The 23811-nt window shown below is 40.5% G+C and overlaps 1 protein-coding gene across 7 annotated transcripts; it reads right to left on the bottom strand.

Annotated features, from left to right (window-relative positions):
* Nucleotides 1-57: 57 nt before the first annotated feature.
* On the bottom strand, nucleotides 58-22063 carry RWDD3 (RWD domain containing 3). Of its 7 annotated transcripts, none has more exons than XM_059136041.1 (8): nucleotides 21867-22041; nucleotides 21495-21663; nucleotides 20377-21300; nucleotides 16779-16907; nucleotides 13898-13987; nucleotides 2535-3022; nucleotides 648-763; nucleotides 58-549 (listed from the first exon to the last, which is right to left on the bottom strand). In XM_059136041.1, exons 5-8 carry the CDS (start codon nucleotides 13899-13901, stop codon nucleotides 435-437), a joined length of 723 nt encoding a protein of 240 aa, XP_058992024.1. In that variant the 5' UTR covers nucleotides 13902-13987; nucleotides 16779-16907; nucleotides 20377-21300; nucleotides 21495-21663; nucleotides 21867-22041; the 3' UTR covers nucleotides 58-434. The 7 variants fall into 7 exon arrangements, with proteins under 7 accessions (XP_058992024.1, XP_058992025.1, XP_058992028.1 ...); XM_059136042.1 differs by having other exon boundaries at nucleotides 20377-20442; XM_059136045.1 differs by lacking the exon at nucleotides 13898-13987 and having other exon boundaries at nucleotides 21867-22063.
* Nucleotides 22064-23811: the final 1748 nt, after the last annotated feature.

The raw sequence follows: 23811 nt of genomic DNA, 5'->3' as shown, positions 1-23811 counted from the left end.
AAAATCATGACCAAATGCTAAAAATGTAAACATGAACAAAGTAAACATGAAAAGAAATCTTTAAAAAAATTCATTTAATTACAAGAAAATTAGCTAGAAAATTGCACAGTTCCAAACAAATCCTCTATATAATCACAAGGGCTCATTTACCATCATTTCATATTTATCTTTCAAATAACATTCCATCTATTAAACTTAGCCTTTAGTGGCAAAAATTAGAATATATGGGCATTTTTAAAGTTTAATAATCCATAAGCAAAATGGGCTTTTGTTCCTGAAGTTAGAATGGTGTCTATCATTTTGCTTCAGAGAAACTTTAAAATTGTTTCCTTACGATAATTTCAATTAACCATTCCCAAAATCCACTGTAAAACACAGAACAAAACAAAACAAAAAGCCACCGCTGTCTGACTAAAAGATTCCTGTCTTCCATTTCATTTTACCAGCCCAAGCACAAATTCAGAGAAAAGCTTCTTAAGTCCTGCAGTTTCAAATTCCTTTTGTAATGCATCCAACGATGAATACTCTTTGACTTCAAATGCCAGAAACCTGCATTATACAAGAGAAACTCATGAATATGCCTAGATTTGTCAGAGTATAATTATCGATTCAGTTACTTTTCCATCTGCAATAGTACTAAATTATACCTTTTGTGTTCTGTCTGTACTTTTGTTTCAAACAGTACACTAATCATTTTCTCTTTGCATTTCTTTCCACTTGAGTCCACATCTACTTTGGAGGTTTTTTGAAGAAGCAGGTACTCCTAAATGATAAATCAGTACATTAAGTACATATCTTACTCTGAATCTCCAAGTCCTAGTTTTAAAGGAGCCATGCATCTGCAGGCTTATTTTCCTGCCTAGAGTACTCTCTTTCTGAATCAAGCAGTAAGAGGGCTACACTGTCTTTCTATACTAGGCAGCAGAATGTGCTGGTAGAAGGAGGCCTTCAAACAATGCAGGGTTAAATCTGGACTGCACAGCCTCCTAAATCTGATTCCAGGCTGGTTACTTAAGCCCACTGTGCCTCAGGAATCTACTCCAAAAAATGGTACTCAGAACGGTACCTACCTTATGGGAAGCTGTGATGATTAAAAGAGTTAATTTGTGCAAAGCACACAGAGGACACCCTGGCACAAAGTGCTTTGGCACAATTAACAGTACCAGCTAATGGTAGTGTTATGACTACTTCTGCATCTGAAAGAAATTAACAGGCACACAGCACTTACCTGTCCAAATTGGATGACATCTATAAATACGTACCTGTAATTCTCAATCCTGATATATAATCTTAAAAATTTTAACAGAGATATTTACATTAAATGGCATTTTAGGGAAAGCTCATAAAAAAGAAAGAACTCTTTAAATAAAAAGTACAATTCCTCTATATTAGCAAAGTTCTAGATATATGAAATAAATACTTATCAATTGAAGGATCCAATCTGCAAAACAGCTGCCTTAACCTAACACTCCTGAGCTGGCTTAAAGAAAAATCTGAGCCTTTTAGGGAAATATGAACAAGGAAATTAATTTGTATTCATTCTGTCAGCCAGGAGTTTACCCAGAATGTCAAGTTTTATAGATATACTATAAATCACCTTGCAGTATCTGGTACTTTGGTCAGACCTCAAACCAAGACTGATTCAGCTTTAATTATTTGTGGTATCTATATGCTATAACCCCAGCACTAATCTGGTTAGCCAAATGCCAAATAAGTATTGTGATAAGCACCCATTCTGAAAAAGCTAGGTAGTTATTCTACAAATCTTTCAGATTATAGGTTGTGCAAACTAAATCTGTTTTGAATAAATTCAATTGAAGTATTCTTGATCCAACCCATCTGAAAGCATAAACCTATTAAGTGATTTGTAGTGCTTTCAAGATTTAAAATATAATAAGCAGCTTTCCTTGTCTGGTCCCACATAAAATAGGTTAGGTGAGTTGAGCGTGCGAACTTGGAGAATCTGAAGAAGATCATGATTTTGAAAGCAGCTGCTGAGACAAGTCAGGTGGAAAACAAAAGTTAGGTAGGAGGTGACAAGCTGACAGCATAACGATGCTACTTCCACTAACACTAAATCCTGGTTAGGAAGGATCAGCTCCTCTTTCCAGGTATTACAGAAGCCAAATTAAAGTGTCTGAATATGTTTTTAACTGCCAAAAAGTTAGACAGTACCCACAGACAGACACTGTGCCTGAGGAATGGAATACAGATATGCACAAACTTTTAGTGCACATTTAATAAAGTTGAGGCTCAAAGCTAACTAAAGAAACAAAATTCATGCACTATAGAGATTTTTTTAATGACCTATCCCTTTCATTATGTGGAATAATTTTTAAAAATATAATCTATTTATTCTTCAAGGCTTGCAAGTTTGTTGTTGTAATTAGAAGTTAGAGACATTCTTTAAAAAAAATGGAGATCCATTAACATCTTAATGATTAACCTGTCCCACTGTCACAAAACACACTTATAGACACACCATTTTAGCAGAAAATAGCCCAATTCATATTCAACATTAAACTTTTTGGCACCTTGATATTGCTTCTGTCTCCTTGTAGTAAAATCAGTATTATTTTACCCACGAACATCAGTTTTCCTGTCAGCTTTAAATCGGAAGCCCACTTCTCAATAGTTTTGATATATTTGGTCTTTGCTCTCATGTGATCTAAATGCAAAAGAGTTAGCCACAGTCCATCATCCACAGTCATGCCAGTTGCAGAAGTACACTTTTCACTGCCACTTCCAGTTTCTGGTTGGTTGAGGACATGCCTGAGATTCTGCTGAATCCAGAGCACCAGCTCGTGGACCATAGGTTCCGACAAAAGGTTCTCTGCTTGCTTAAGTAACTTCTCCTTCACAGTCACTGACTGGGCCCGGGTCAGGTGTTCAGAGTGAACTGAGATACCAGGTAAACACGAAGGGTAATTGACCGGCAAATGGAACACCAATTCTAAAAGTACGTCAGCACCCATGAGGCCTTCAGCTTTTGTGAGAATTCTGAACACCGTCCCCTCTGTCCCTGGAAAGCATCCAAAAATAATGATTAGCTATACATAATTCAATTTGAATGGCACACTAAGAAGTTAAGATTTTCATTTCCAATGTCAATTGATGTTTCATGAGAAAACTGGATATATTTTACAAAGAGACACATAATCCCAAGAGAGCCATGATTTACAGATTCTCTTCTTCAACCATACACATATACACATGGATTCCTGCATCCCAGCATCCAGAGCTTCTGAGGCATTTCCACTGACTAGTGCCCCATTTCTGGTCAGGTTTACCAGAAGGCTTTCTCATCACATGATTTTTTTTTCCTACCCTCACTTAGTTCTAACTCTGGAAACTCGTAATGAACTCACATGAACATACAGAGAAACAGTGCTGCATATACATAAAATCAGTGATTAATTTAAAAGTTACACAGTGCACCCAAGGCAGGTCATCGGGTGGCAGATTCAAGTCAAAGCAAACACCACAATGCAGTATAGTTGCAGGGCCCAAGAAACTGATGACTGTGCATGAAACAGTAACTGCCCGGCCCCGCTCTTTTCTGACTTCAAATGTATTAGTATCAGTGTAACATGAAAGTAGCAGAATGAACTAAAATGGGGCGGACATCAATTCAGCCTTCTCTGGCTCCACGAGGAGGAGGGGGAGGCACACACAGGCTAGGAGATGAAACACTGCTCCCTTTCAGATTTGCTCCACTTCACCCCTCTGATGTGTTCCACACCGCTTCACCCCACTTTTCAAAAAGTTGATAAAACGTCAGGCTGATTCATTCTGCAGGGGGCAGAAGCACACACATCAGAAGAGCAGAGTAGAAGAGAACTGGGTGCAGAGCGGTATCTTTGAAGCTAACTTGCCTCTCTCTACCCCTGCTTCTTTCTCCACACGCCCTTGTTCCATCCTCCTTCATGACAGCAACAGGCAAACCTTTCTCATTTTCATACTTGGATTGCTGCTCAACAGCCTCAACAACTGGAACCTGGCTACGCCCCGCGCCCCGCCCCAGAAGAACCAAACAGAACATTAATGTGGCTTTCTAGCCACCTGATTCCACTTATGTAAAAGCTATTGTTACAGACGTTGATTCACACAGGACCAAACACATCTGCTACAGAACGGTTTTCGTTGTTGTTGTTTAAATAGACTTTTTGGTATCAGTGGCAAAGAACTACTATTTAAAGACATTACCCAGAAACACAGACAGCAACCATTATAAAGACCATATTAAAATGATACAACTAGGGGCACCTGGGTGGCTCAATGGGTTAAAGCCTCTGCCTTCAGCTCAGGTCATGATCCCAGGGTCCTGGGGTTGAGCCCCGCATGGGGCTCTCTGCTCAGCGGGGAGCCTGCTTCTCTTCCTCTCTCTCTGCCTGCCTCTCTGCCTACTTGCGATCTCTGTCTGTCAAATAAATAAATAAATAAAATATTTCTAAAAAAAAATGATACAACTAAAATGTGTTTACCTAAGTAAAATGGGTATGGATAAAGAAAAATTTTCCAAACCTTAGCATATTCCTCCACAATTCATCATGTTTCTCAAAACCCTTCTTTCTTCCACCGAGTTCCTTATTTTTTAAAATATCTTATTATTAAATAGAGTCCCTAAATGTCAGTTGGATCAGTACATTTCACTATGTGAAATGGGCACTATAAATACACCTACAGACAATGTATGACCATTAGATGGAATAAATTCTCCAGAAATCCTTTAGGGAGCCTACTTTCTCCCTGAAAGGGAGGCATAACTTCTAAAGATCTTCATACCTTCATCATAAATGAACATCACCCCTATAAACTCTGTCTTACGATTTCCATGGTATTTTGAACTAATTCTGTGGTACTCTCACACCAGAATTACACCAAATGAACTACTCACACCAAATGAACTTTCTCACACCAAATGAACTACTTTCTTCACCACTGGACTATCTAAAATTTTCTTTTTAGACAATAGCCAAGAAATAATTCATAAGTTATAAGAAGCTTTTAAATTTTACAGATAAATAGCTCTGAGCGCTAGCTTGTAACCATGGGGCTCACAGGTGCAGAAGTCCTTGCTACCTGTGATAGGCTAAATAGTGGTCCCACAATGTATATGTCCTAATTGCCAGAACATGGCAAAGGGCCTTTGCAGATGTGATTGGGTTATGGATCCCGAGACGGGACCTAAATGTAATCACAAGGAAAATGTAATCACAATTGTCCAAGGCAATGTAATCACTGCAGTCAGATGCCATGCTACCAACTTTGAAGACAGAGAAGGACCATGAGCAAAGGGATGCAAGAAATGAGCTCTAGCAGCTGGAAAAGGCAAAGAAGTGGATTCTCCCCCTCCAGCCCCCAGAGGGAACACAACCCTGCTGACCACTTGCTTTTAGTCTGGTGAAGCTGATTTCAGACTCCTGACTTTCAGGATGACAAGAGAAAAAAATGGGTGTTATTTTAAGCCACCAATTGTTGGAAATCTGTTACAGTAGCCACAGGAAACTAATACAGTACCTGTGTCCACAAAGCAAGCTTTCCCTTCAAGCAAGAATCCCTTTCTGATCAAACCCCTGAAACCCACAGTGTTTCAATCTCTGCCATGTAAGTATGTATATACCTGTTCCTCCCCAGTGCAGGTAACCAACTGACAGAAACAGGCAGTTCAGGGAGAAAGTAGGAAAATGCTATTGAGCTGGCCTTTCAAATCCTTACCAGTTTTCATTTTTCTCTCATAGGGATTTTCTGGTCCTAGGCAGCAACTAGAAAACAAGGGAGAGGGGAACCTGGGTGGCTCAGTTGGTTGGGTATTCAGCTCTCCATTTCGCATCAGATCATAATCTCGGGGTGGTGGCTGGGTGTGGAGCCTGCTTGGGATTTTCTCTCTCCCTTCTCTCTCCCTCTCTACCCCTCATCTCTCTCTTTCTCAAAAAAAAAAAAAAAAAAAAAAAAAAAGCAATGGGAGAAATCCTTACTTTTGCCTTAGAAAACTATAAAATTATTAGTTATATGTTTAGAAGAAAAATTGCTTTGATTCTTTCAAGAACTGGAAAGGATTAACATTCTTCCTAATTGGTCTTCTCAGAGACAGTGACTCTGCCCATTCCCCCCACCCACCCCAACACATACACACATACTGGGGCTGCAAACTAAAATTACACAAAATGCTGTTATCTCTATAGGAAAATGAAAAGCCCAATAATGACCCCACTCTGCTGATATTTAATGTGGTAATAAAATTATATTCTTTTAAAAACTCATTTTCTCCCTAAAACTCTAGAAGTATGTGCATTACCTTTCCATTTCATATCTGCTTTAGTTTGTACATGCAATTAAACTGGCTCTCTCTCATGTCAGAATTTTTCATATAACCACATGTACTGTCTATCTGGTTTTTTCATTAAAGGAAAAGAGAGACACAAAAAACAAAATTGCCTCTATCTGCTTTAAGACTATTAACAGCTTAGAGTGATTAACAGAAAAAAGAATCGTGCTCTAAATCTAACACTAATCTTTGCCCCTCCCTGAGCTCAAAAAACACATTAACTTACAAACTCATAATTGTCAATAAACACCTATGCCCTAGAAAATTTACACTTGCCCTAGAAAACTGAAATTAGGATTCCTAAGTTTGAAGACCTAAAGAACCTACCAAAAGATGTAGGCCTTGCCTCTGGTTGAAATTCACATATAAATTCCCTAGTTTGTTTGTTTGTTTTTTTAAGTAAGTCACTCTGCCTTATAAGTGTATCAATTTCATAAATAGAACACTAACCAAAATAGGTTTCAGACCTTGTTCTTCCTTACAAGTACATGAAAGAAATTGTACACCTAACCACACTCCAAACAACAGAAAATCAAACTAGAGAAACTGAACTGAACCCCAAATTCCACAGCAGTGTTATTTTTAAGAATTTCTGTTTTTCATAGCTACACAATAGGAACTTAATAAATACTGTCCAATAACAGAAGACATTGGAAAATGTAAACAATTTAATAGAATGCATTCTTCAAGATTCATTTGGAGCCCATTAAGAAATCACATACAACTAACTTTCCTTTTATTTGCTTCTTTTTTTCTTCAATTTTTAGATATCTCAAGGTAAGCCATTATTCAGAAAACCAAGAAGCAGGCCCTAGTCCCCTGTTGTATTTCATTGCACGGGGCTTTCTTTCCTCTTCCTCCCAGGCAGCTCGCCACAAGTATGCATCCCCTCGTGCTTGTTTTTATGCTATAGCTGGGTTTTTATATGTGTTTAAAAATGTGGCTACAGGGGAAAAAAAAGCAAAAGGAAAACTAAAAATAAGTGAAGCTAAAAGTGGCAATCCCATCCTTTAGAAGTTAAGTTCAAGGCTGAATTGATTTTGCAGAGGTGAGCACGGTACTGACAATCAGCAGGAAACAGAGCTGAGCAGATTTAGAGGGGTCAGTGGGTGACAGTCATGACTCATTTTGCAAGAGGGCCCAATCCAATCTGAACATGAGTGTTAGCAGAAGACAAAAATTCATGCTGAAGCTACTGTGCAACATATTATATGATACTGAGTCTTATATACCTCCCATTTTACAAGTTTCTGATCCACAAGATAATTTCCAGAACTACAACTCCACATATAATGAGCACTGACTACAGCAATATAATCCGGGACCCTCAACTATCAGGAAAATGAGGATTTATAACAGTATCCATTTTACCTGATAGGTGTGCACACAGATGCATGCCCGCACACACCCCTGTAGAATTACTCTGAACATAAGTTGGGTGACACCCATCTCCTTTCTATGGGGGCTCTTATTGCTCTTTCGTAAGTGTTATCCTTGCTAAGAATTCTTTTCCTCGTGCAGCAGCCCCATCTCTATTAAGGGTCCATATACTCTGGTGCCTGATGGTTACTTAACCAGCCTGAGCATCTGTTAACTTCTCTATGAAAAAGCTAAGAGTACCCCTCATCAGGTAAGATTCATTTGAAGTATGAGGTACATGGAAGGTGACCCCATTAAACTTGGCACCTGGCCTGACTGCACTATACCAGGAGAGGCAGAATACTTCTGATTTGGTCTACCCATAGCCCTCCCTAGTAGACAGCAGTGTGGGGATTTACATCATTTGTACCTTTAAAAGACAATTATACCTGATGCTTCTTACTATAGGCTTACTGTAACCACTGTAAAGAGGCCATGTGCTTATATCCCCTGAAATTCCCAACATAAATTAGCCCAACTTAACTGATTTCAATTAGTCAGCCTCTTCAATCTGATGGCCTTTATAGTTGACCCCTGGGTTGGGAGCCTAACCCTTCCTGGGCAATCTCATACCAGAAGTGCAATCCCACCCACTGGGATGTTCGCCTAATTCCAGTGGCAACAAGAAGCAGCATTATTTGTGGGGAGGCCAGAATGGAACTGATGGTGTTAATGTTCTGGTATCAATCTTCTATCGTCCAACCCAGGCTGACAGTGACCGTGAGAACGACAGCCAGCAGCCCACTTATGTTTACTGTGGTCTATTAAAGAAAGCCTTACCTTACCCTTAATTCCCAGTTGTGGATATCAAACATCCTTATTTCAATCACTCAATTGTTCTATTCTCCAATGAACCTTTCAGCAACAAAATGTCCTAAGTTGTTACACTGAATTCTTTTATAATTCAATTACTTATTGATGCCAGAATGCTGAATTAAATTAATTAGGAGGCATGGCTTGAAAGTCATGCTCAATTTAACAGCAGATAAAGGGTCCACAGTGTTCTCGCTATTAAAAATCTGCTCTCTTTCTTTCAATGCTTACTTTTTTAGGTTTTCTCTGACTGGTCAGCAGTATCATGCATAGCTATCTATGTACTCATGACCCAGCTCACCACCACTCCATCCTCTTTAAGGTGTGATGGGAAATCTTGTGTTCATTTTTCCAGGATATTTCAACTGATCCATCATGAAAGAATTTAGAAAAACTGATGATCTCCTAAATAACTGCCTCAGGCAGAAGTAATTATCAATAAAGAGACACATGGAGACAGTAAGAAAGATGAAGAATTATGAATCCTCCAATCAGAAGGAGGGTGAAAAGAAAACACTAAAAATAAAGTATTTCGGATGGACTGTCAACAACAGTTTCTATATAGGATACAAGACAGGCCAGGCACTGAAAAGAAAGCAGCTGCATTACCCAAATTGGTTCACAGTGCCTAGAACATAATTGTGGTCACACAGGTGATGCAAGGAAGAAAGAATGAAAAGTCTTGGCTCTGGCTTCCTGTGTGAATAACCAACCAAATGATACCACGAAACCCATCTTAGTCCTAGATGGTTTTCTCACAATACCCAGAACATTTTTAGACTACTTTCTTAAAGGTCAACCAATCTATGGTCCGAAAGGCAACTTTAATAGTTGCTGAAACATAACAGAAGGCTAAATCCCATGCCAAAAAATTTACATAATGTATTTAAAAGCTAAGTGAAAATTGAAAATTATTTGTATCACTGCACTTTTTTCAAAATCTGCAGTTCTGGTTTTTACTTAATATAAGTCACAGACAGGGACAGAATAAATTTTAACTATCATCAAAAAATAGCCAAAAAGAACCCTTCTGGACTGTAAGCTCGCAGAGGACAAGGGCTGTGTCTCTGAAACCTTGTGTTTACAGGGCATCAGTACATGCGGGCTGAAAGATCAACACGCCAAAAGCCTCTGACAGTCACCTTTCAGCGGGCCAGAAAAACGCAAAAGAAGAGCAATCGACTAGGAAACATAACCGAGAAAAGGTTCGGATAGAGCACAGAGCCAATTCAAACATTCATTCAACAAACATTTAACTAACCACCATATGCCTGGCACTGTCCCAGGAGCTTAGAGTTTTGTGATTACGTAACAGACAGGGTCCCCGCCCACCTGCTGCTGGGCACCCTCAATGCCCTTAACAGAGTTACAACTATGGTGGGTGCCCTGAAGGAATGCACAGAGCTTAGGAAGGACACAATGTAATCTGGGTAGCTGGGTTTAAATTGGGGGTGTCAGGACAGGCCTCTTTTCAAGGTGAGACCTGAAGTCAACACGGGCGGCCCGGGAACCCGGGCGGAGTGCGTTCCGGGGCCAGGCTGCAGAGGCGCAGGGCCCGGCGCTCGGCCGGTGGCGGTGGGGCGGGGGCCGGCCGGCGGGCCGCACCGGCCTGCGCGCTGCGAGCTCAGTCCCCTGCGGGGCGGAGTGCACGCCGACACACAGTCCACGTTGGAGGGGTCGCCTCACTCTGCCGGCTGCTCCCACACATCTCCAGTCCCGGGGCGTGCCGTTCATCCTTCCACTAGCCGGGTCCCCGAGGGTGGACCCTGGGGCAGGCAGCCCGGTCCCAGTGGCGGGGAAGAAGGACGCCCGGGCCCTCCCTCGCCGGGGTAGTCACCTGAGCGACTCAGCACTTCCCACTCGTCCGGCCCGCAGAAAATCGCCGCTAGGGCCGAGAGCTCCTCCCGCGCGGCATCTGCCATGGCCGCCCAGGCTCCGCCGCCGCCGCCGCCACCGCCCCTCCACTTCCGCTGCCGCCGCCCTCACCGGCCCGGAGCCGCGCGGCACGGCGGCCACTTGGGGGCGCCCTGCGTCTCCACGGTCGACGCGCGGGGTGAGGACGCTGGCTTAAGAGTCGCCGTCCAAGCTCCTTGCAGTCCTGGCGCAAGGCTCGGTCTCTTTGCGGGGGACTTTTCCCGGGAGACTTCTCTCGGAAGCCAGAGGCGACCGTACAGCGCCCCCGCTGCTTTCTAACAGAGGAAGGTGGGAGGCCTCCCAGCAAAGCCCGAAATCCCCTAACTTTAGCCCAGGCTTTGAACGCCCACCATTCCCACCCAGACTTGGCCCTGGGCTCGGGGTAGAGGACAGAGTGGAAGAAAGGAACTTGAAGCTTAGAAAGACAAAAACAAGCAGGAAAGTGATCAGTGAGGAGGTGAGCCCTGGTCCGGCCCAAAATGGAGCTGGGTGTTGGGGACTTTGCAGTCAGCAGGAAACACTCTGTCCAGATGAAGCTGTTGGTGACTCTGGCAGTGTGAGACACCCGGAAAAGGCCGGGGGCAATAACGAGCCCAGATGCTGAGCTGGACCTGGCACTGGGACTATGAGCCAGAGGCAGATTCCTGAGACCTGTTTCTCTTAACCCTGCAAACGCAGAGGGCCTACAGCTCCTGCCATTCTAAGGATGTCACTGGGGTGGCTGTGGACTTTGTGGGTCGTTATGTGCCAGGGTGCTGGCAACGTCTTAACTTTCCCAGTTGTCTCCTGCCTTCACAGGGAACAGCCCAGATTCCTTGGCCTTGGGAGGAGTACATCAAGTGTGGAAACGTAGCAAACTCTAGCTTTTCAGTATTACTCATTTTAGGATACTCGATGAATACAAAACAATGGGACACTTAAAGCTTTAATAATGGAATGATCGTCCTTGAATTCAGCATTTCAGTTTAAGAGTTTGAGCAACACCAATAGGATAAGAGAATTATCAATCCATTCTGTTCCAGCTTTGATATAGTGAACAAGATTACGAAGATCCTCTGAGATAGTTCTATCAGCCAGCATGTTTGGCTTGTCCTTTTGTTTTTCTAAGTAACAATTTCAAATTCTGCAGCTCCAGGAAGTAGCTTGTCTAGCTCACTGAGGTTCCACAATTTTTTTCTTTGAGTCAGAAATAAATTTGTAAGATGAATTAGAGAACTTAGACGGCTACAGGGTGACTCCTGTCATTGACCTACACAAGTCACAACAAAAATCATGTTATTATCCTCAACATTGTTCCCACTGTTGCTAAAAGGGGTTTTTAAAAAGGAGAAGACGCTGGCTTCCCCCACAAAAGAAAGGAAATCTAACCAGATAAACTGCAGGAGAAATGCTTTTCACAGGATGCCATGGGATTTCGGTGACCCCAAGTAATTAGGAGCACTGCTGTGCACATAATTGGGAAAGACAAAGGCTTATTTAAACTCATAATTATCTCTGATGTGGCCAATTTGTTTAATAATAATTTTTAAAATTTCTTTGAGTTACTTCTAAAATAGCAATTCAGTAGGTTCATAATTAACTTCTAAGGAGTTTGGTGAACAAAAGAATACATTTTAAATTTAAAATATCAATAAGTTATTTGATTTTAGTTTGAAGTCCAATGCCAGTATTAAAATACAAATTTTAGTTATTAGCCTTATTTATTAAGGATAGTCTACAAAAAGTCAAATAGTTCATATCTTATTTTTAATTTCCCAAATTCAACATAAGTGATGGGAGTGAAAATAATATGAACAGCAAGGCTCCACTTGTCAGAAATATTAGGAGGCAATCACAAAGCCTGCGGTCAGCTAGGGTTTCATGAAATTGATGTAAGAGTACATCAATCTATTTAAAATTTTCTTGTCAATATGTTTCTTCTTTGCTCTTCCTTTCTCTGTTGATTTCTTAACCTGCTTTTCATCTTCCATTTAGCATGTTTAAATAAAAAAAGAAGTCGATGTGAATGTCTTTTAAATTGACACTATCCTAAGGCCCCGAAATCCCATGAATAAGTTTCTACTCTCTGACATTTGGAAGTAATCATCACAGAGAAAGCATAATGTCAGCTTGATATTTCTCACACTATGAAAATATCAGCTACATGTCAAATATCTACATGTCAAATATCTACCTTAATGTAATAAATTTTCTTGTATTCACAGGCTACTGAAAATTCTAAATATTTAAATGTGGAATGAATGTCTAGACATGTAGATGAATGTCTAGTTAGAGCACTTTCTTTTTCTCTGCCTCTCCCTCTCCATACTTCTCCTCCCTTAAACAGTGTATGATTTGCTAGAATATTTATACATGCAACTTTTCTAAACAGTTGTTTTACCAAGACCATAAGGAGGAGAAGTTTTAAATCTCTCACCTCCAGTTAAAACCATTAGCTCAGGAAATAGTTCTTTTAGCTTTTCTGAGAAAACACTTCTTCTCACTTCATCATGAGTAGTATGTGGAACTAAATACACATCAGAAAATGTATGTCAAACCCCACTGGGGCATAGAAGTGAGAACACACAATTTTAAGAGTATTAGGAGAGGTTGGTTAAATGTTAGTATCATGTCAAAAAAGCTAAGAATAGTGACGTAGTGGGACATGATAAAGAAAATGATCATGTTAAGACTATAAGAAAAGTAAAAATGCTTTTTAAGAACTACTAAGAGTATTGTATACCTGAAACTAATATAACGTTCTATGTTAGCTAACTGGAATTTAAAAGACAGAGAGAGAACCACTAAGAGTAAAGAATAAAAGAGGCATTAAATGCCAACTTGCGAAATGAACCTGAACTTCAATGAGCTGTGTGAGCGGTTCTCCTACTGAAGAGTTTCTGTATTTACTCATTTCATAAAATGTTCTGGGCACACATTGACTGTTGACTGGCCTGACCCTACAAGCTTAGTGTTTTGAAATAGAGATGAAAGCAACAAGCCCTTGCTCTCAAAGACTTGAGTATTAAGTTAGACAAGTAAACACAACGAGCAACAATTACAAGTTCTTTCACATTTTCTTATTGGTATGAAGGTCAATGTAGTAGGTGAAAGAAATGGGTGGAGTAACACCCACTTCCCACAACTTCCCAGAGGAGAAATATATTTGTAATGTTTAGGAACGTAGTCTGTTTCCAAAGGTACACAAAGACTGTTGGTTTAATTGGTCATAGTTCTTTTTGTTTTGTTACAGTGCGAAAAGTCACAAATTGATTTTTCACCAAGAAAACAAAATAAAAACAAATAAAATCTGTAAGAATTTGACAGTGACTTTGTAATCATACCACTTGGTGGCAAGATCCACCTCCACCATGTCCAAATAATTTGTACTCACTCCAAAAGCTTGGTTACATTCTGCCTATGAGAAACATGTTTGATTCTTACCCATGAGTGGTATTGAAGCAGTTCTAGCTTGCTTTGTGGGAAAACATCCACATGGCCCAGGTCCAATGACATAAGAGTTCAATGCCTTATCTATATTATAAAAACAAGTCCTCAGTATCAGTCGGGTTTTAGAGTTTGTATAATTAAAATAACATCCAATACTTAATTTTTGTTATTACTGTAAACTGGATTCCTTTTACATTTTCTCACAGTGTACTACTAGTGTAGCCAGTTTTTATTATGGGGACAGAGGGAGAGTAGTTTGGGGACTATGTGACTTTTTAAAAATACTTTCAAACTCACAAAGGAACTATAAATGAGGAAATTCTGCCATTTTGGCAAAATGATTCTCAGTGGTTGAAAATCAAAAGAAGTAGGTAGATCAAAGAACTACATCTATGACTGAGAAAATTAGACCTGGACTTCCTTTTTAAAAAAAAATGTGTGTGGGGGGGTGGGCTATTGGCAAATGATGTATTAGATACAGAAAGAGAGGGGAATGAGGGAGAAAAAAGGAATGGGGGGGGCAAAGAGCAGGGAAATAGTAAGGTGAACACTTAATATGAAAAGGAAGTGAAGAAAAACATGAGTTAAAAATTTGGTTTTAAACTCTGGAAAACAGCATGGAGTTTCCTCAAAATGTTGAAAATAGAACTACCCTATGACCCAGCAATTGCACTACTGGGTATTTACCCTAAAGATACAAACATAGTGATCCAAAGGGGCACGTGCACCCGAATGTTTATAGCAGCAATGTCCACAATAGCCAAACTATGGAAAGAAGCTAGATGTCCATCAACAGATGAATGGATAAAGATGTGGTATATATACACAATGGAATGCTATGCAGCCATCAAAAGAAATGAAATCTTGCCATTTGTGATGATGTGGATGGAACTAGAGCGTATCATGCTTAGCGAAATAAGTCAATCGGAAAAAGACAACTATCATATGATCCCCCTGATATGAGAAAGTGGAGTTGCAGCATGGGGGGTTAAGGGTATAGGAGAAGAATAAATGAAACAAGATGGTATTGGGAGGGATACAAACCATAAGTGACTTAATCTCACAAAACAAACTGAGGGTTACTGGAAGGAGGGGGTTAGGGAGAAGGTGGTTGGGTTATAGATATTGGAAAAGGAATGTGATAAGGTGAGTAGTGTGAAGTGTGTAAGCCTGACAATTCACAGACCTGTACCCCTGGAGCAAATAATACATTATATGTTAATAAAAATAATGAATTTTTAAAAGTTGGCTTTATTTATAGAAGAAAAGTATGGCTTCATCTGCTTTTTAAGCAATAGGGAGACCTGAAACTCCATTTGGTAATAATATGAGATCTGATATTTGCTTCAAAATAATGCAGAAAGGGGCGAGAGGCTGGAGTATGGCTGTGGCTGAGTTGACCATAGATTACAAATTGGTGTGGCAGAGTTGTGAGTGCAGAAAGATTTGGTATTCTATACTGTCTACTTTTGTGTATTTTACATTCTCTATAATAGGTTACTTTTTAAAATGTATTCAATAGAGAATAGGTCAAGGTATTTGAGTTTTGTATAATGCTCAATAAGGAGAAAAGAACAGAAAGGGAGGGAAGGGAAAAGAAAAGAAATGGACTAAGTAAAGAAAACAGAGTTGGTGAAAGGCATGAAGAGAGAAAATAATAGGTTCAAAAGTGATAAGTCCAACAAATGTATGGTTTAGGATTCATTCAAGTGAGAAAAGCACAAAACCTAAAACTTCAGCACCTTGAACAAGACACAGGGGTTTTGTCTTAGAGGTTTCAGTGGAGGGAGGCAGGCAAAGCTGGGGTGCTCCGCAAGGTAGGGACCAATGGTACTTCCCTTCTGTGGTTCTGCTGTGCACAGTTTGGGTCCACTGTCATACCATGCTCCAGGGTGGTCCCTGGAGCTCCAACCACCAAGTCTGCATCTAATCAAGAGAATGGGACTCCATCCAATCCCATTGACTAGAATTTAGTCCCATGACCACTCCCAGTTAAGGGGTTGGTAAATGGCATTTTTATTCTAGGTCCAGCTAAAAGTGGAGGAGGAAATGAAATACTGTTGTTATTCCTTTACTATGGAGAAAGGGAAAATATTAGGAGTCAGCTGGCAGTCCCCACAACATCAAGTGGAGTTTTGGTCAAGAGATTAAGTTGTCACATACCTGATCCTGCAGAGTTTACCCTTTTCCCATGCCTTGACTGCCGCCACCCCTCACTGCTTGTCCTGTCCTGTTTTATTTTTCCCATAATATTTACCATTACCTGAAATCACCTTGTTTGTTTATATGTGTCTTGTGGTTGCTCCACAGAAAATGGGATCAGTCTCCCACCAGCACCACCAAAATGGCTCAGGTGTCCAGAATCATGAGGACACATACATGTACCAGCAGGATCCAAAGGGCTTATGGCTCACATGCTGAGGCTTTCTGGGAAGAACAGGGCAATTCAAAATGGCCTGACTGAAGTCAGGGGTGAAAGGTTCTGGTGTTCATTGTGGTGGGGCCAGGGATAAAATTAAAATTAAAAGTCTCCTATACATCGCTGGGGTTTCTATGGTCTGAACAAAGGAGGGAGTGTCCAGACTTCCTCACCCACTTGTCCAGAGGCGGGACACCAGGGAAGAGGGAGGGCTGGGGCTTGAAAGCTGTCAGCAGTCAAACAGAGTCAGACATGTTTATTGTCTGTCTCCACCAGAATTTTGACCTCCATAAAGCTGGGGGCCCTATCAGTCTTCTTCACCTCTGTATCCTCCATACCTAAAACAATACCTAGTGAATTAGGAATGCAGTGAATATTTGTTGATACAAATAAACTCATTGCAAAGTTCACAAACTCTTTATACAATTCCTTATTCAGTAAGTTAGGAGCACTTACTATATCCTAGTGATTGTAGGAGATCTCAGGCATTCCATGACTGATTAAGACACCACCACCATCCTTCAGAAGCTCCCAATCCAGTTTGGGAGAGACAGCAGCCTTTCCTGGGGCCAGCTGGTAAGTGTCCTGCCAAGTGAACAGAGGGCTGTCAGTGAAGGCCAAGGAATTCTGGTTTGGCCATCATGTTTGAATTTCCCCATCACAGGGTACAAGGAGGAAAGCTGGAGAAAAAGATGGCTGGGAAGAAATTTCTACTTTCATTCAACAAGCTTTCATTGAGCACCTTACTATGTGCCAAGTATTACACCAAGCCTCAGGGAAACGATGGCTTTTTGACACATACATCTTGGAAGTTGTATTGTAGTGGGAGAGACAGGTCTTAAGAGATAACTCATCTGGTAATCAGCAACCTGTTGAAATCATGGAAATAGATGAAATTGCCTGCGTGCATCTCAAGAATTTCATAATGACGGTGATGTGTTTCCCAGCAATCAGAACAGAGAAGCACTAGTTTGCCAGTTTTTCTAACGCAATCTGGATCAAGACAATAGTCCCTTTGTGGTAGGGTTTCTGTATTTCCCTGTTGTTTTCACTTTTTTGTTTCATTCTGTTTTCAGTGGACAGAAAAATCAAACCAAGAAAACAACAACAACATCAAAATTCCTTTGTGGCACTTTTATCAGTTGGAAGGGTCTCGTCTCTCCCTAGGAATATAAAAACTATCTTAGAATAGAAAAGTGGATCTAGAATACTTGGTCTATTGTTCAGGTAAAATCCTGCTATATTTATGTGATTCTCAATTCTCTTTGAAACCTTGATTGGCCAGTAATTTCTTCACTGATGGCTTCATTTGTTTCAAAAGGAACTTTATACTTCGAGAAGAAGCATGGCCAGAGTTCCTACTATTGGGATCATGTTACCAAATACTCTGTCCCATCTCCTTCTCCTTTCTTATAAGCTACTTGCCCCCTTCTTTACCTGGTGAATTCTTTCTCATTCTTTAGATCTGAATCACACCCCTCCATCAGAGTCTGAGATGAGGACTCTTCCTATATTTCCCCACTACTTATCATATTTACACTCTTGTCAAACTGTATTGTAATTGCTTATGTGTCTATAACCCCAGTAGAGTATGACTTTGATGCAATGAGTAATTGACATTGTACTTGTCCTCGCTCTCTGGACAAGTGATTGTCCAGGGAGATCAACTCCTTGTTGGAACTGATTGACTTCTTATTGGGTGGACAAGTTTTGAGATCCCACTCTGTCCAAAATTGTCTTTGGTTCTGGTCTGGTTATTCTATCTTTGGTTGTACCTCCAACTTTAGTATAGTGACTGGCATACAAAAGGCACTCAATGTTTATAGAATAAATCAAGAATGAGTGAACCCGTAGTCCTACTGTCAAAGTAAATAGACGGTGGCTCATTTTTTTCTTATTACCTCTACTCTGATTCTGACCAGATTTTATTAGCCCTTGAACATGTTAATACACATCAACATTAAGCAAGAAGATTATAACCCTTGTCTTTACTGGAATCACATTTGGAATTAAGAAAGTACAACTGGGCAAAAAGTAGTGAATTACTCCTACTAAAGTCCCCTGGTTTCATACAGGGGAGTGAAAAAGAGAAACATTGTCACCCACAGTAACTTTTTACATGCCAGTAATGGTCTCCCACAGTTTCCACTTCACTTTGTTATATGCAAAGGAAAATTAAATTTTAAGTAATTATTTACACAATATAAAGTTTTGAGACTGCTGGGCTAAGCCTGAAAGTCATGTGGTAGGCAAATCTATATAGTGTTTATGTCCTAAACTGAAATGGGACACCACAAGCTACCTGATCCAGCCTGGCTAAAAACAGATCATATTTCCACCTGTGCATGTGTGACTAGGGTATACATTTTATTTACTATTCAGGTTAATATTAATAATTTTAAAAATAGCAAAAACACTTAAAGACAGGATAGTTATTATATATAACAACATAGCCATAGCAATTAAGATTAAGTTACAAAACAGATTTTTCTCCCTATAACTCACAATCACTTAAGAAGTTTTTTCTTTTTTTTTCTTTTTGATACTTTAATATGTTGTTGACCCATGACCCATGATTTAAGTTAAAAGACTACTGTCTAAAGTTAAAAGACTACTATGTTGAAGGGGACGGGGGAAATGATTGAAAAGGGGCCCAGGGAACATTTTTGTCATGATGGAAATATTCTATTTCTTGACTGGGGTGGTGGTTATATGACTTTATGCCATTTAACTGTACTATTTTAGACCTATGCATTTTATTTTACATAAAGCGTATCTCAATTTTTAAAAAAAAGAGTGCTGGGAGGAAGATACGGGTTAGTAAGTTCATCATATTTTTATAAGATTCCTTTTATTTCTGATTTTGAGCTAAATATGCCCTCAACTTGAAAATTAAAGGAAATTGTTCTTTTAAAACTCTTAAGCTTTGCTGCTGCTTGATTTTTATGTTAAAACAACAAATGTTGGCAAGAAGGGGCTGCAGGTCCCAAGTATCTTCCAATGGCACCAATTTGTCTCTGTGAGTAGGATGCTAACGGAACTGAAGAAAACTGTTCCTTGACTTAGGGTAAGTTGTTTTTAGCCTAAAACTCAGTCTACCATTTCCTGTTGATGTAAAAGAAAGAAAATGTGACTAAGACAAGTACACCTCATTTTATATAGATTAAAGAGGGGTTATTCGAATACTTTTTAATGCACTAAATGAGCTCACTATTTCAAATAATTTTATGGTGACCTGTTTTTTCTAAGTGTGGGACATATAATGATGTGCGCTGTCCGCCATTTGTACATCAACCCTTAGATGCACATATTTTCACGTTTTAACAGCTCTGAAATTGGGTCTCTTTACACCATTCACGGCACTTTGCACTGGCCATTGGCCAGGCAGCAGACACCTCCATAGCTCGCACATGCATTAACTTGGATGTTTTCCTTGATCAGGTGATTTCTGGGGAGATCATGAAAGCAGCAGTCTCAAAAGTCGCAGAATGGCAGAATGGGTATTAGCAATTTGGAAAAAGTTCTAGAATCCTAGCATTGGTGGAATGACTTCTTTAAAAGAAATGCCATCTTACTGATGCTCTTGATGGAATAAAGGATGATACATGTGGAAAAACACAGACACTGATGCCTCTGAGTTGATACATTGATTCACAGCCATCAGACACAGAATGTGAAGGAGTTTCAGGAACATTTTAACCAATTTTTTGCATATCTTCTTTTTTTTAAATATTTTTATTTATTTATTGAGAGACAGGTAGTGAGAGAGAGCATGAGCGAGGAGAAATCAGAGGGAGAAGCAGACTCCCCATGGTGCTGGGAGCCCAATGCGGGACTCGATCCCAGGTCTCTGGGATCATGACCTGAGCCGAAGGCAGTCGTCCAACCAACTGAGCCACCCAGGCGTCCGTGTATCTTCTTTTTAATATACATCTAAATAAGTCTAAAAAAGCTTTTTCAAGGAGTATAAAAAAACCCAAGTGATGAGCCATAGTATAATTGGCAGCATATTTTTTGGCAGCATATTTTAAAGGTAAATAAAATAATGGCTTACCTTACAATTGATGTCATCTTAGATGCTCTTGAAGCTGATCTTCACAATTTTTTTATGTTGGCTTTTCTGCCAGGGGGAGATGAAAGACCAGGCAGGAAAGAATCTTAAGTGTATGGTAACCAAAAAACTATTTATTGACTAGCTGCTACTATAGGCCAGTGTTATGCTAAGTGACTTATGCATATCACTACATGTAATTCTTCCCAAAAAGTCTGAGAGAAAGTTACCATTTAACTGACTATTATCAGGTCAGAGCCATTAGATAACACGGCCTAAGTAAGTCTGCAAAGCTGAATGTGAACTTTGTTTTGACTTTATATAGTAACTTCTTCCCCTTCCTCTCCCCTGAACAGCACTCCAGCTAGTCTCTTGTCTCTCTCTCTCTCTCTTTTTTTTTTTTAGTTTTAATTTTTAAGTACTCTCAACACCCAGTGTGGGGCTCAAACCCACAACCCCAAGATCAAGACTCACATGCTCTATTGACGAGCCAGCCAGGCATCCCAGCAATCAAACTACACTGAAGGATTAACTTGCTTTGAGCTTATGCACTCCTTGCTTGCTGAACTAAACCCTTTGGTCTGTAGCAAAATTAACTTACTTTCCATGAAATTTGAAGACCACTGGTCTTAAGGAGTGAAGGACCAGACTTTTCCAGAAGGTAAGGCCTGACTACATTTGAAAAGAGCTGCCAGATATACCACCAACTCTGTTCAGGGTCATCTCAACAGACACCTAACTGCCTGGGCACCTGCTTCTCCTGCCAGTAGCCCCCTCCATTTTCCCCTTTCAAACCGTCTGGCCTCCCCTAGGCAGGGAATATGGTCTTTGAGATGTTAGTCCACCATCTTCTCAGGATACCAGCTTCCTGAGCAGAGCAAGCTTTTCTTTCCCACGTCACTTGTCTCTCAGGTATTGACTTTGGAGCTGCAAGCAGTCAAACCTGAGTTCAGAACCGGTTCTCAGTTGGGTAACTCCCCTACCCCACCATCCCCAGAAGTTCCAATGAAAGCTTAAAGAAGACAGAAGATAATGAGAGAGAGAGAAAGAGAGAGAGAGAGAGAGAATGACAGTCCTAGCAGCACTCAGTTCTGGTCGGGTTGTGCTGGAAGACAGCTTACCTTCTTTTGGCAGCGCAGGTCTTCCTTCCATTGTGTGAGCGCTCCCAGAATCCTAACACCAAACCGCCTTCTTTCTCAGCCTTAACCAGTTCTCTTGGGGACTGCATCACTTGCAGCAAAGGGCATACTACTGTAACACTTGCCAGTTTTCACGGATGTACACATCTCACTAGTGAAAAGAAGATACTACCTCTCACACACCTTGAACACACGGTCCGAACGCAGCTGGCTCGCTGCACTGAGCCACACCAAGCTGGCTGTTTCAGGGACAGCCGGCAGCCCCGGAGGCGCCTGAGTCGGCTTGGGTTGAAACTAGAGCAACTAGAGCAGTGCTCCCTTTCCCGCGGGCTTGCTTTCCGCAGTTTCACTTACCCAGGTCCACCTCGGTGTGGAAGCCCACGATCCTCCTCCTGAAGAATCCCCGGGAGGTCAGGAGTCGCCCACCACTACGTCACTCGCCTGCGTCACTCACGTCGCTTCCCCGTCTCCTCACCGAGGCGCCCCAGGGCCCCCACCGTCACAGGCACGTGGAGTCCAGCACCGGAAGATGATTTGAGGGAGAGAGACCACATTCACATAATTTTGATTACAGGTATCTCATTATAATCATTCTATTTTATTAGTAATTATGTTTCATCCCTTCTTGTGTCTAATTTGGAAATTAAATGTTATCATAGGACTGTCTGGGTAGGGAAAACCGTGGTATATAGAAGGTTCAGTGGCACCCACAGGTGCGGGCGCCCTGGCCGGGAGGGGTGTCTTGGAACACATGCCTGCAGACAAGGGGGGCCTGCTGTCTGCCCTCAGCAGCGGGGAGCAGGGAGCAAGGAACACAGGACTGGGAGCCAGAGTGGCTCGCTCAGTTAAGCATCTGACTCTTGGTTTTGCCTCAGGCTGTGATCCTGTGGTTGTGGGATGGAATGGAAGCCCACGTTGGGCTCTGAGCTCAGCATGGAGTCTGCTTCAGACTCTCTCTCCCTCTCCCTCCCCACACACACAATCTCTCTCTTCTCCAATAAGTAAATGAAATCTTTAAAAAATAATAATAATAAAGAAAATAAAGAAAGAAAGGGAAAGCAAGCAAGCAAGCAAGCAGTACCACATACCTACTCAGTCTCCCTGTGAGCAGCTGTTTCCCTACAAGCCACCTAACTCTGAGAACTCAGTTTCCCCAACTGTAAGAAGATGCAAATCACGAGATGATTTCACAGAACTTTGCTGGTTTTAAGATTTGTGGCTCTTGCACAAATGAAAGCCATCCAGATATTGCGTGAGTCACACTATGTGTAAATAAACCCGGGGGTTTTCATGGCCAGTTCCACCCCTGGTTTCTTCGGTAATATGTATTTGTTTTTTAGTAGAATTCAAATTCAATATTTCAAGTGATAGTTTTAACAAAATTAAGATGGTTTTGTTCAGTGGTAAGAATTTTTTTTAACTATAAAATATTTATGGATGAGATAGAAGAAATAAATTATGCTTAAAACCTTATCTCCAGAAACTATCTGAAGAAAGTTTTTTTGGTTTGTTGTTGTTGTTGTTGTTGTTGTTGTTTTTACCACAAGACTTGTGACTCAGGGAGGGAAAGAGGGAAACCCACCAAGTTCTGGAATGGTTCACTGAGTTCTTATTCTTACCCCAGCATATATCCTTGAAAGGAAGTCAGATCTTTAACATTAGGAAATAAGAAGGAGGCTGAAGGGTCCTTGTTTTTCTTTATGGACTATTGAATTCAGATTTTAATACCAAAATAGAATATATGATTGCTTTTCTCCCCAGAATGATCACCTTTAAAAATATAGATTAACAAATGATTTGAAATTATTAAAAAATTATATATTCAATCTTTGGTAGTCAATATAATTTTATAAATAAAAAACTCTTTAGCAAAAATGTTGACTTGGAAAAAACAAACCATGGAATGTGATTGGAATTACGATATTATTAAGTATTTCTTCCAAAAGTACTAAGAATCTTTCTTTCAACAGAAGTGGAATTGATTCCATAAACTGCCTTCAATTAATAATACATTTAAGGAGAGACTCCTGAATATTTTTGTTGTTGTTGTTAGCTGGCATCACATAATCACCTGGAGCAACTATTTCCTAATTCAGTATTAAATATGGCTTGGAATTCTTGGTAACTTTCTATGATCTCTAACTTGCTTACACACTCAGGAAATTTTTCAGGGAGTAGTCTTCCTTCTATGTTCATTGCTTTGGGTAACATTTTCACAAAAAGAAATCAAGGGATATCTTTACCGAATACTAATTATGTCCACTGCCTGAAATGGTCATGCCGACAGGGGACCACAGAA

This window comes from Mustela lutreola, chromosome 10 (assembly GCF_030435805.1).
Source record: "Mustela lutreola isolate mMusLut2 chromosome 10, mMusLut2.pri, whole genome shotgun sequence".
Taxonomy (NCBI): domain Eukaryota; kingdom Metazoa; phylum Chordata; class Mammalia; order Carnivora; family Mustelidae; genus Mustela; species Mustela lutreola.
This window is presented reverse-complemented; position numbering and strand designations above follow the sequence as displayed.